This window comes from Chenopodium album, chromosome 7 (genome assembly GCF_948465745.1).
Source record: "Chenopodium album chromosome 7, dcCheAlbu1.1, whole genome shotgun sequence".
Taxonomy (NCBI): domain Eukaryota; kingdom Viridiplantae; phylum Streptophyta; class Magnoliopsida; order Caryophyllales; family Amaranthaceae; genus Chenopodium; species Chenopodium album.
Window position 1 is genome coordinate 30,572,730 of NC_137840.1, and position 12,503 is coordinate 30,585,232.

Here is a 12,503-nt window from a genome sequence, read left to right on the forward strand (position 1 = left end):
TTCCTCGTAAAAATCTGTGTGCATTGCAAGTTCCTTTACAGTTTATTTATATTCCGCAAAAAGTAGCCATAAAAACTCACATACAATTCACCCCCCTTTTGTAGTGTTCGTCTCAACTAACATGTTCCGTTGTGGTTCATCAAGTGTCTTTTTTTTTTCTTGTTTGGTTTGTGAATTTGGTTTGGTGTTTGGTTTGTTGTTTTACAGTTTATTTTTTCTTTGTATGTTAGTTGTATTTTGGTTTTCGTTTTATAAACTCTTTGTAATATAAAATTACAAAAAAAAAAAAAGAAAAAAAAATGGGAATTTGATAAAAATAAAATTTGAGGTTATTAGTAAAAACACAACTCCATTTCCACCTGAATTTGATTTTTATGGACCAGATTACGTTATTAACCATGATAAAGATGATACATATGCATGAGGTGATATTGAAGAATACCCAATTTAAACAACTAAGAGAAGAGAGAAAGGCAGAGGGAGAGCATATCGATTATGTTAATAACCATGATTGAGGGAGGCAGAGGTGATATTGCATGGGTGATATTGAACTAAACCCAATTGGCCAATTTAAACAAGTAAGAGAATTGAGGGAGGCAGAGAGGGAGAGGGAGGGGAACTGCTTTCGAGACTTGTTTCAATATTTTCTCAACTCTATGGCAATCTGAGCAGCCTATATACCTCACTATGAACCACTCTATGAACATTGAAATTTGAGATGAAGTAGGTAATTGAAGTTTTCATTACACCTTGATTCAGTTATATTACTTGCTCAAAGCTATCTTATTATATTCATGCATACAAGTATACAAGACAAAAAAAAAAAATTATTATGTGTGGCATCACAATGTCTTATAGCAAACTAATGAAAGACATTCAAGTGTTTGAGTTGTCTTGCGTCATATGGTGAATATTGAAGGTGCATTCCTACTCAGTTCTATAATGAAATTGCAGATCATATATTTTCATAAACTTATGTCAGCAAAAAATTTGTGATGTTAATGTCATAGTGTTGCTTATACTATCCCTGGTCACCGTTTTGTGCTATCTAAAACAATTTCAATAAATTCAGCCTCTGTTTCATCCTCATACTCGTCCATTTTGTTAATCCTAGTGTTGTAAAGGTCACTATTATAGCAAACTGTACTTTTAGTTGTTGCACTATGACTATGCCACTCAGCATCGATTCTTCCCATTGAAAACAACTCTTTGCTATCTTCGTATCCAAGCGTTGTTGCAGATGAGTTTACGACGGGACCAATGAAACATGGATTAGGGGTCCTGTGTGCATTTGCTGGAAGATAATTGAAGCTGCTTTGGCCTAAATTCACTAGCATAGTTATGCCAATGTTCGTAGCCATAACAGGATATAATGGCCTCCCAAAATCCTCTGACTTGCAATGTATTAGATGCACCAGCTCTGAGTCGGCTGTGAAGTAAACCTCCTTTTTTCTTGGATCAAATCCGCAACCAATTACCTTTCCAGTTTTAGCCCAATCTTCTTTTTCAGATTCAAATACAAGTTTCATACCTGATAAGTCAAAGATTAATCATATGTAAATCAGAAAGGTTTTATAATACCTCTGTTTCATATTATTTGTCACGATCTGACATAAACTGTGAGTAGCAAGTGTCTAATGGTTACAATAATATAAAACATACGGAGTACATATCATATAATTCACAACTCCTAAAGTCCTAGTAATTTTTTTGCTTTTTTTTTAAAAAAACAAAAAAAACAAAAAAAACAAAAAGTCCTAAAAAGTTTGATGTCTCTTGAATTCACCTAAAGTAATAGTCTATGCAATTTTTATGTCTTTTTTTACTTTTACCACCAAAAAAAAAATTAATAAATTGTTTTTTACCACCAAAACTTTTAAAAGTTTTATTTTACCACAAAAAGATTCTAAAAATTGTTTTTACAACATACCGTCAAGAAAAACCGTTAAATCTAACAATTTAAAAAAAAAAATCGATTTTCGTGCGCAAAACTGTTAATCATAGGTTTTAGGGGGCATTTTGGCCTAAATAATCTAATTTGAGATCAGAATTAACAAAAAATTATCGAAAATGCCTCATTTTGCGTGTTCATGCAAATCAAGATATTTTTAAACGCGCAAAACAAGGTATTTTCAATCTTTTTTTGTCAATTCTAACCTCAAATTGGTCCCTTTGAACCAAAATGCCCCCCTAAACATATGAAGAACATGTTTTGCGCACAAAAAACAAAGAATTAAAAAATTCCGTTAGGTTTTTTACGTTAGGTGGTAAAAAAAATATTAAATTTTTTGGTTGGTGGTAAAAAAAAAAAAATTAAGAGTTTTGGTAATAAAAAACAATTTTTTGAAGTTTTTTGGCGGTAAAAGTAAAAAAAAAAAAAACCCACTTTTTATTTTAAATGTTGATATATATGAGTTAAAGATACCCCAAGGTGTAACTTGGAGTTTACAATTAGATGTGTCAAGGTTCTTCCAAGGAGTAATTGATTATTTACATATAATAACACTCTTCATTTGATACTCCAATTATTCTTTTTCTTAAAAAAAAATGTATTTGACTTTTTACAATCTTCAAGACTCGACTTAAAATGTATACGTGTAAAAATTATGAAAACTTTATGTGAATAAAATATACACGGTAAATCTAAAAATATTTGAAATGACTTTATTATCTATAACACAAATTTTTATATTTGGCTAGTCACATTTTTTGCCGAGGTTACTTATATGGATAACTTAATCTAAGGTTACATAATTGGAGTTACTTATTTAAGGGTTACTCGGTTGGTTAGGGGTTACTTATTCAGGAGTTACTCGGTTGGTCAAGAATTACTCTCACACTGAAAACGCGCTAATCGACTGAGTAAATTCAAAATAAGTAACCCATGACCAACATAGTAATTCCTAAATATATAACCCGGCAAAATGATGAGTGTCATTAATGACACTCATTTGATGAGTATTTAGGTTGTTTTTACCTTATTTTTATAGTTTTCTTTCTTAATGAATGCTTAGTTTTATGCATTTTCTCTTTATTCCCCTTTTCTCTCTTGTTTTGTGTTTTTATGGTTTTTATGGTTTTTCTTGTGTTTTCTTTATTTCTTCTCTTTTCGTGGTTGTAAGTATTAAACGAGGTTTGGGTCTCGATAATGGTGATTTTCTAAGTTGGAAGATGCTTTTGGAGTAAGCTCATAGCACTAGGAAAGCTCAAGATGCAAGGAGGTGGATGCTCCAAGTTCTAGCCCTTGCGCTCTCAAGCCGTGCTCCAATGATGAAGTGTTGTTTAACCCACCGTGGAGTTCATTTTAATCTGCCATGCTTAGTGTCTATCATCATCATACAGCGTGCACTCGAAGACCCCTTTTGCAAACGCATTGAGCATTAAAGAAGTCCGAAGAAACCCAGAAAGGCGCGGGCGAGCACCTCCCTTGCGCGGGCGCGCAAGCCTTGTGCGAGGGCTCGCAAGCATGAGTTTTTCGGTTTCTCTCGGTCTCATTTTTTGCCGCTTATAAATATCTATTTTAAACCCTACTTTTTTTTTGTAAGAAGTTTTTAGACATAATTTTGATCATTATTTTAGCTTAGTTGAGAGTTTCTCTCTCTAGATCTAGGTTTAGTTTTAGGAGTAGAGTTAGAGAGCGAAAGTGAGGAATTTCATTGGGATTTGATGGATTGAAGATTCAAGGTGAAAATTGTATTGAAGATCTCTATATTCAATCAATGAGGATTTCTAACTCCATCTCATTTTATTGATTTGTTTAATTTCATGTTTGTTTGGTTTGATTTTGTTTGATCTTCATTAGTGTAATTGTTCTTCATATTTTATTGATTATTGATTTCTTGGTTGTTTTTTTATTAGATGATGATTCTTGAGTAGTTGTTTAGCTAGGGATTAGGTGAAACTGGTATGATTGATTGTGATTAATTTGGGAATTGTGTTGATTGATTGTTGAGATGAAAGTGATTAATGTAAGTTTGCATATGTGTAATTAGACTATGCCTTGAGAATTATGCTAGATTACATTGTAAATGCTAATGATCTGATACGACCAATTGATTTGGGAATTGCAATTATCGATTGGTTTGGATTGTGATTCTCTTAGTTTGTTATTCGTAGAGATATCTAGCTTAACGATTAGGAGATAGCTCTTTGATTCCAATTGATAGCTCTTATCATTAGGCTTCACAACCTTGATTGGCAGGTTCTTCCCAAATTGTAGCAATTGTCATGATTACTTGTCGATCCTCGTTTCTAGTGTTTATTTGTTAGTTGTTAGTGTTACTTCTTAACCTTCGACTTCGACCAAGCTTAGGCGCATAATTGAGAGCACTTAAACATAACTGTTTCTTTGGGTTCGGCCCTTGACTTACCTCTGTACTTGTATTTAGGTTTGTTAAGTGTTTATAAATTTAGTTTGACTTAGGAAGGATTAGTCAACTACCTAGTTTTTCCCCACGTCAAAAAAACGCTCCAACTGAATGAGTAACCCCTAGATAAGGAATCCTTGAACAAGTAAGCCTTATAAATAATCCCGGCCATGCAATATGGCTAGCCACGAAGAAAAAGCACCGTATTTCTATAGATTAATGAGTTTATTATTAATGGGGAAAAAATAAGGACCTATAAAATTGTAATTTAAATCATAGAACTAGTAACATTATTAGCGATGAATAACAACAACAACAACAATAATAAAAGTAATAATATACTTGGGTAGTTGGGTTGGATCATGTGAATAGAAAGATATAATATAAAAATGTAGCATATTACGTAAAAAAAAGTGTAACAAATTAAAATTAACCAAAAAAATAGCTCGATTCCCTCTAGGACTTAACCCTAGGAGGATTTTCTGGTTTATCTAGCCTCCATTGCTAAATTTTTTTGTTTTTTTCTTTAAGGTCTTTCTTTGCTCTTCCCCTTTTCTCGGTTTTTCTTCTATCTCTTTTCTTCGGGTCTCAACTATGAATATTTGTAGGGTTTTCACCTGTGTTTTTTTTTACCGGTGATAAGCCCCAAATACTTTTTAATTGCTTTCAATAAATGGATCTCATCTTTATGATGGTAGTTATTCATCAATTAGACTTAAATTTATTTTTTGATCGTATGCCAAAGATTAAAGATTTAGGGTTTCATAATCTCGTAAAGTATCTAAAAGACCATATGAGTATTTTCACTCAAACAACTATTCATCTGTGAATCTCAAGCTGAATTAGTGCTAACTCACATATTGTATTGTTTCGGGTGAATTTTTTATTAAGGCAGTCATTGATCGAATCTGTGACGCAACTTATTCTATGGTGATTTGTACTTGTATTAGAATCTTATGTTTTCAAAAAAAATTGTTTGTAAGTGTCGTTCGACTATCTATTATTAATGAAATACGAACTTTTTCCTTCTTATAAAAAAAGTAACATTAAAAAAAAAAAAAAACACAGCTAACACTTACTTAAACAAGGAAGGAGTATAACTTTTTAGATATTCTCTCTCCATTTTTTAATAAATACGTAATTTCATTTTGACTTTTGTACTATTCATGTAGACCATTTTGACCAATGCTTTATATACTTCCTCCATTTTTTTTTTAGTTGCTATACTTTATTTTCAAGGTCTCTTCAATAATTGTTTTAAGAGGAGAGAGATAGAGAGAAAAATAATTTGGACTCATGTGAGTAGGAGAGAGATAGAGGGAAAGAATGTCAAAAATGTAAAGTGTTGTAACTAATTAAAAATTTTCAAAATAGAAAAGTATAGCAACTAAAAAGAAACGAAAGAAGTACATAAAGTTAAATATTGTCATGTCTATAATTCTTAGATACTCCATCCGTTTTTAAATACTTGATCCATTTCTCCATGTGCGGAGTCCTGGGAGAAATCGAAGAAAGTAATAAAATAAGGAAGTAGTGGGATAGGTGGAAGAATGAAAAATTGTAAGAAGCAAAAGTAGTGGAGATAAGTGGAGGAGAGAGAATAAAAAATTTATAAACTAAGATTTATGTTGGGTTAACAAGGTAAGAGAAATGAATTAAATATTGTAAAATATTTCTAAATAAGGAGATGGAACAAGTATTTAAAATCGGCTGAAAAAATAAGGTGGAGTATGTGCTTAAAATAGAGGGAGTATATCATACCAAATTATAGTGTTCAAACAAGTCATATCTGAATTGGATTTTTTTGGATTGATTTCGGGTCAAGTTAGTGAGGTAGATTTTTGACATCTCTATAGATGACTTGTAACAATTTTTGTATACAAAGATTTGAATTATGTCATAAGAAATTATGCTTGCACATAGCATGGAGATTTAGAAGATTACACCTGCTAACACTAAGAGAATCAAAATTAGTGGTTGAAAATTTTTATTTTTTTTTCTTTTCTTTTTTTTTTTTAAAAAAAAGGTATATGCAGATACCCCATGATTCCTACAAACATACCCACCTAGAGAGTAGAGATCTTATAACTACCTCCAAAATACAAAATTACAAGGTCGAATGAGAAAATGTTATTTGTTCCAATGAGAACAGAAAATTAATTTAATCTCTTTCGCATAATTTTTAATCCCTCTTTCCCACATTAGTTCGAACAGTTATTGTTAAACAACATAACTTTTTTTTTTTTTTTTTTTTTTTTTGGTGTTTAGAGAGCCACAAGGGCGGCTCATCTAATATATAATTTAAGAGTTTTTCTTTTCAACTTTCACTCACAATACTCCAATTCTTGAATGGAGAAATTCTATACATTCTTTTTTTTAAAATTTTTTTTTTTTTTTTAATAACTACCTCTTTAACTTGCATTACAATAACTTCCATTTCTCCATTATTTCAAACAAAAAAAATAAAAAAAAAATCTACAACTACCAATTAATTTTTCCTTTTAAATATACATAAATGCTCCAAACTCGCTTATGAGTTCTCATGCATTTATTTTTTTTTTTATATTATTTTTTAAAAAAATTTAAAATTAAAAAAAAAAAAAAAAAAAACAACAACTACTACCCATTCCACAAAAAAAAAAAAAAAAAAAAAAAAAAAAAAAAAAAAACAATAACTACCATCCCATAATTTTTTTTAATTTCTTTTTTTTTTTGTATTTTTTACAAGGTAATATTACTAATATTACACTTTTTTTTAAGTACACTAATAACATTTCACTTTGTGTTATTCTTTTTTTTAACGTAGTATAATAGATGACATGCAGTACCACGAGTATATAGTTCATTTATCAACAATTCACCATAACACTCAAAATCCCCAACCATTCGATTATATGTATTTTTTTTAGGAAATACATGAACAAAAAAAAAATATATATATATACAACACGTTTTTTGCGAAATTGGTCTCATCGAAAAACTGTTTGCAAAAGAACAAAGTAACTCCTACATCACTGAACCAAGTTACCCCGGTAACCTCTATAGCTTTGACAAGGTAAATCCCATAATTACTTGCCACATTGCGTGACCACCGACATATAAGAGTAGACCCTGTTCTTTTAAGCTTTTGAGCAGGGAAAAAACATAAGATTTCAGCATAGCAATTAGCAGGAAAAACCAAGTGTCAACAAATTAATAATATTTAGTAGAGCAGAGCTAAGCAGATTTCAGCAGAGCAGACCAAAACACAAGTCCACAACAGCTCAAAAGAACAGGGTCTAAGTTACAACATTAAAATCAACTTCCCGTATTCTAAGTAAATTTTTTTCTTATAGTATATATTAATATCTTTCTAATATAATATTTATCCCGTGTATTTTGCACGGGTACACTCTAGTGAGAATCAATCGCAAAGTCTCTTGAAACCGGACCAGAAGGGGAGCTCTAACCAATTGAGCTATCCTTCACTCTCCAACCAAAATTACTTTGTTAGCGTAATTTGTTGTCAATTTGTCATTGCTATAGACACTTTTTTTAAAGTTACATACTCTGCCTAAATTTTAAATTTTATAGGTCTTTTTTTAAGTATTATATTTCCAATTTTAGAATATTATAACATAGTTTGTTTTTTTTTTTTTTTTTTTTTTTTTTTTTTTTTTTTTTTTTTCCAAAAGCTACATAGATATGGTATATCTATCTTATTCTTTCTAATTACATAGTCCTTACACATTGATTACTCCGTACATTTAAGTTAACTAATTACTGTCAAAAAAATAAGTTCAATAATTAATGCAATATGATTATATAAATATCGTAAACCCTTAGTGATTATTGATTGATGACAAATATGACACTAATAAATTCTTCAACATTTTTAGGGCCTCTAATCGTCTCAGTAATCTTAATCGAGAAATAAACTCTAACCAAGTAACCCTTGAGCGAGTAACCCCTGACCGAGCGAGTAATTTCCTTACCTTGACAAAGTAAACCCAAAATAGGTAACCCCTAACCGATTAATCCCTACCCGAACGAGTAATCCCTGAATAAATTACTCTTGTAATGTGGCCAACCACACAAAGTACCCCCACAGAGGTTGTGTGCAAAAGTGGTTAGTGTAAAATTAGTGAAAGTAGTGTTAATGGAAAAGAGAAATAATATACTTACTCCGTTCTTTTTTAATATTTCCCATTTTCTGTTTTTATAAAGTATAAAATATAGTAGTTAATGTTGTTTTTTTTTTTTTTTTTTTTTGGATGGAAAGAGAGAGTTGTATGGATATATTAATATTATTATATACTCTGTAGACTATGTAATGGGATAAAGAGTGATAAAAGATGAAAGTTTTCTTAGCATAAAAAGTTTAAAACAAAAGTGAAAAATTGAAAATAGAACATATCAAAATGAAATGTATATTGAAGGGAAAAAAAAAAGAAAAAAAAAAAAAAGAATATAAGGGATGATTTAAAAAGAAAAAATGAATGAAAAAAATGTTACTCAGTCGTCTCATAATACGTGGGATGTTGGAGTAGACATGTAGTTTAAGAAAACTATAAGTGGATCCATTAAAAAAATTTGTTAATTACATAAAGGATTCTCATTTGTATTTTTATATTATAAGAAAGCACAAATTAAGGTACGTGGGGGTACTTAGGAGAGAGAGAGAATATGTAAGATTTAATTGGGTTTTGAGGTTTGTGGTCCCAAAGAGAGTATAGGAAAATATTTTTTTTATTAGTGCTCTCAATCCATATTAGTATCAAGTCAAGTATAATGGGAACTGTGTCAATATAATGGGACAGAGAGAGTACAATTAATCGGATACGAAGAAAGTATACTCTAGTAGTCTAGTACTATTACTTTTAGACTATAAGTAATGGTGAATAACCAAGCTAAGCTTGGTTTAGTAATAAGGTTGGTCACCTCACAACCAAAAAGTTGTGGGATCAAACCCCACTAGATGCAGTTTGAGGTGGGGATTCCCTTACTCTTCCCTCTACTTCCAAATCGTCTAGCCCGCTAACTCGGGTCGGGTTGGACCTGTAAGAGATTTCAACCCTGCCATGACCCTTCTCCTTGCCTTAAAAAATAAATAAATAAATAAAAATACTACCTCCGGTTCAATTTAGTCGCAACAAAGTACAAGTTTTCAGAAACCAAGGCAAAAGATTGAAAACATGATTATGAAAAAATAAGGGTATATGCTTAAATATTAATCCAGCCCAAAAAAAATGAAAAAACAAATTCAACCTTAATTAAATTAAAATAACCCACCACGACCAACACCACCAAGCATCACCCAAACCACACACCACCACCCAGTACCAAACCCAGCACCATCAACACACCACCGCCACCCCACGTACCCAGAAAACCGCCGACGCACCACCAGCACCCCACGCACTCAGCAACCCGCCAACCCACCACCAGCAACCCACGAACGCAGCAACGTGCCGACTCATCACCACCCCAGGCACCTAGCAACCCACGAACCCAGCACCCACGAACCCAGAACCCACAAACCTCGAAACCCAAAACCACACGTTCGAGCTTGTAACCACGAACCTAGCTCCACCGGTCTGCAATTGTAATACCCCGTATTTTCATACTTATTTTCTAATTAATTAATTAGGAATTATTTTATAAAAAAGGTATTTTAGTAAATTTATTATTTGGAGCCAAAATAATATTTGAATTTTGGCGCCAAAAGTATTTTGAAAACTAATCATTATTTTGGATAAGATTTATTATCCTTTTATCTTATTTTAAAATCCGGATTATTTACATATTTCGGATATTTTAATTAAAGCAAAATAATATATATATATATTTTTTTTTAATTTTATTATGGCCGAAATTTTCTAATAATTAGCTATGATTTTCAGATTATCCATGTATGGAAAATCTGATTTTTCTTGATTATTTAATGGTAATTAATTGTTATTTAATCAATTATTTATTTAATTATTTATTTTATATTATTTATACAATTATTTTATTTCTAAAAAATCGAGCAAAATCTTCCTAAATATTTTTATAGGAGTCTGAAAATTTGAGCTATGGTTAGCTCAATATTTTAGGCCCTATTGAATTATTTTGGGGGAATTTAATTGGTAAAATTATATTTTTAATAATCTCCCAAAATCTCTTATTTTCCTTAATTCTAATTCTCCATCTTTTTAATATTTAATCATCATATTTTCTTGTCATTCATTCTTCTTAATTATTCCCCAAGTAATTCTAATTTCCTTATTATTTTCATGACATACATAACTTCCATATTCAAGTATACACAATCACCTTAATATCCAAACTTTTCTTAATTCTTTTACTCACTTCTCCAAGTAATCCCTTTAACCCCACTTACCATAATTCTTCCTACATTTCCTTATCATAAATCATGCTTACACTAGCCTATAAATACACCTTCAGTTCATGATCAAACCTCACATAAATTCTCATAATCATCTAACAAATTCTCTAATTAATTTTCTTACTCTTTTTTTTTTCTCCTTGCGCACCACCACCTCCACCGTGCACCACCACCTTTTGACCGCTCACTGCCACCGCCCTCCTCCTCTAGCACCACTTGCTGCCGCCGGCAGCCCCCCTTGCCGCCACCTCCTCTTTCTCTTCTCCTTGGTTTCTTATCTTTTCTTCTTATTTTCTCTTATTCAATTAATTATATTATTATGGGGTAATTTGTAAAAAAAATATTTATAAAATCATATTTTTAATGGTGTTGATGATAAATTAATTTAAGAGGTTCATGTACATATAGTTGGGAGTTTTTTAGTTTAATTATTGTGATTATTTGTTAACCTTATATTAATTAAGGTTATATTTATTTGTAGGCTATGTTCGAACAAGAATCTTGAGGTTCCGTTTGTGTGTTATAATAAGCAAGGATCAAGGTACGTTAGATGGTTAGATACCTTGAAAAAGAATTGTTTGAATGAGCATGTTTGAATGATTTCTTTTGATGATTGCATTAAATTGAATTGAATTATGATTATGATTATGATTATGAAATAAAAGTATGTTTAAATAAATTCGATTTAATAAATAAATTGGAGTATTGATTTTATATTATGTTTTAAATGAATTATTTATTATTCATGTTTAAAAGGGTTTTATTTTGAAAGCATGTTGAATTTAATATACGGGAGTTTTGGAATTATTATTAAAAGTTGGATGTATTGGATTTAAAGAGGATTTATTGACTTATTATTATTAAAGCTTTATAAGCATGTTAGTAATCCCACTATGCGGATTTGGTTTATTTGATAAGACTTTGGATTTTGTATGACCGAGTCTTTCCTCAAGAATAGCATTGTAACATAAGGAGACTAGCTTGGGGGTGTGCACACTTAGGAGAGGAATTGAAATTGGTTTTTGAGTAATTAGAATTGGTTATTTGGAATTGGTTTTAAAGTAATTGGAATTGAATTTATTTGATATTGAAATTGGTTTGGGAATCTTGAGTTGGAATTATTGATTAGTTATTGGAATGGACGGAATTGATTTCAAAAGCATGTTTATGAATAAATTGAGTTTAATTATCTCACACTTATCGTACTTAGCATATTTTGCTAATCCGTATTTCTTATTTTGTTTTGGTTCGCCCTGTTTACCTTAATGGTAAGCAGTGTTGACTAATTTTAGGTGAAGTCATAAATGAGTATTTGGAGTCCTGGGAATGGTTCACCAAGATTAGGATGTGTTAGTTCTTGTATTTACATCTGAGTACTCATAACATTGGTTACTATTTTTAGTCTATTATTAAATAAAAAGAGTTTTGAAGTTTTCGCTGCAAAATATTAGTTTATTTTGGTAAGTTTGAGTAGCCTTGCGTAATCACGCGGCGGTAATACGCCTTAGTCTATCTCTACGGTATAATTATACGTATTATACTGATATTTCCGTAGAGGGAGATTTGGGGGTGTTACAGCAACCACAAACCAAGCACCGCCGATCCACCAACCCACCTAACCAACAAAACCTACCCACAAAACCAAACCCAGGAAACCCGACCCACGAATCAAACCCACGACACCGTCGGTCTGCAACCCCCGCCGCTCTTTACACCACAAAGCCACCATGAAAATAGGGTTGGAGGAAGAAGAGAAAATTAAAGGG

At 31.3% G+C, this 12,503-nt stretch overlaps 1 protein-coding gene across 1 annotated transcript in view; it reads right to left on the bottom strand.

Annotated features, from left to right (window-relative positions):
* Positions 1–694: 694 nt before the first annotated feature.
* The window catches only part of LOC145641019 (uncharacterized), a 28,669-nt gene continuing 16,860 nt past the window's right edge, over positions 695–12,503 (bottom strand). The window contains exon 2 of the mRNA XM_081692220.1: positions 695–1,531. Coding sequence (XP_081548346.1) covers positions 1,032–1,531 — 500 coding nt within the window. The 3' untranslated portion in view covers positions 695–1,031. The remainder of the gene's footprint in view (positions 1,532–12,503) is intronic.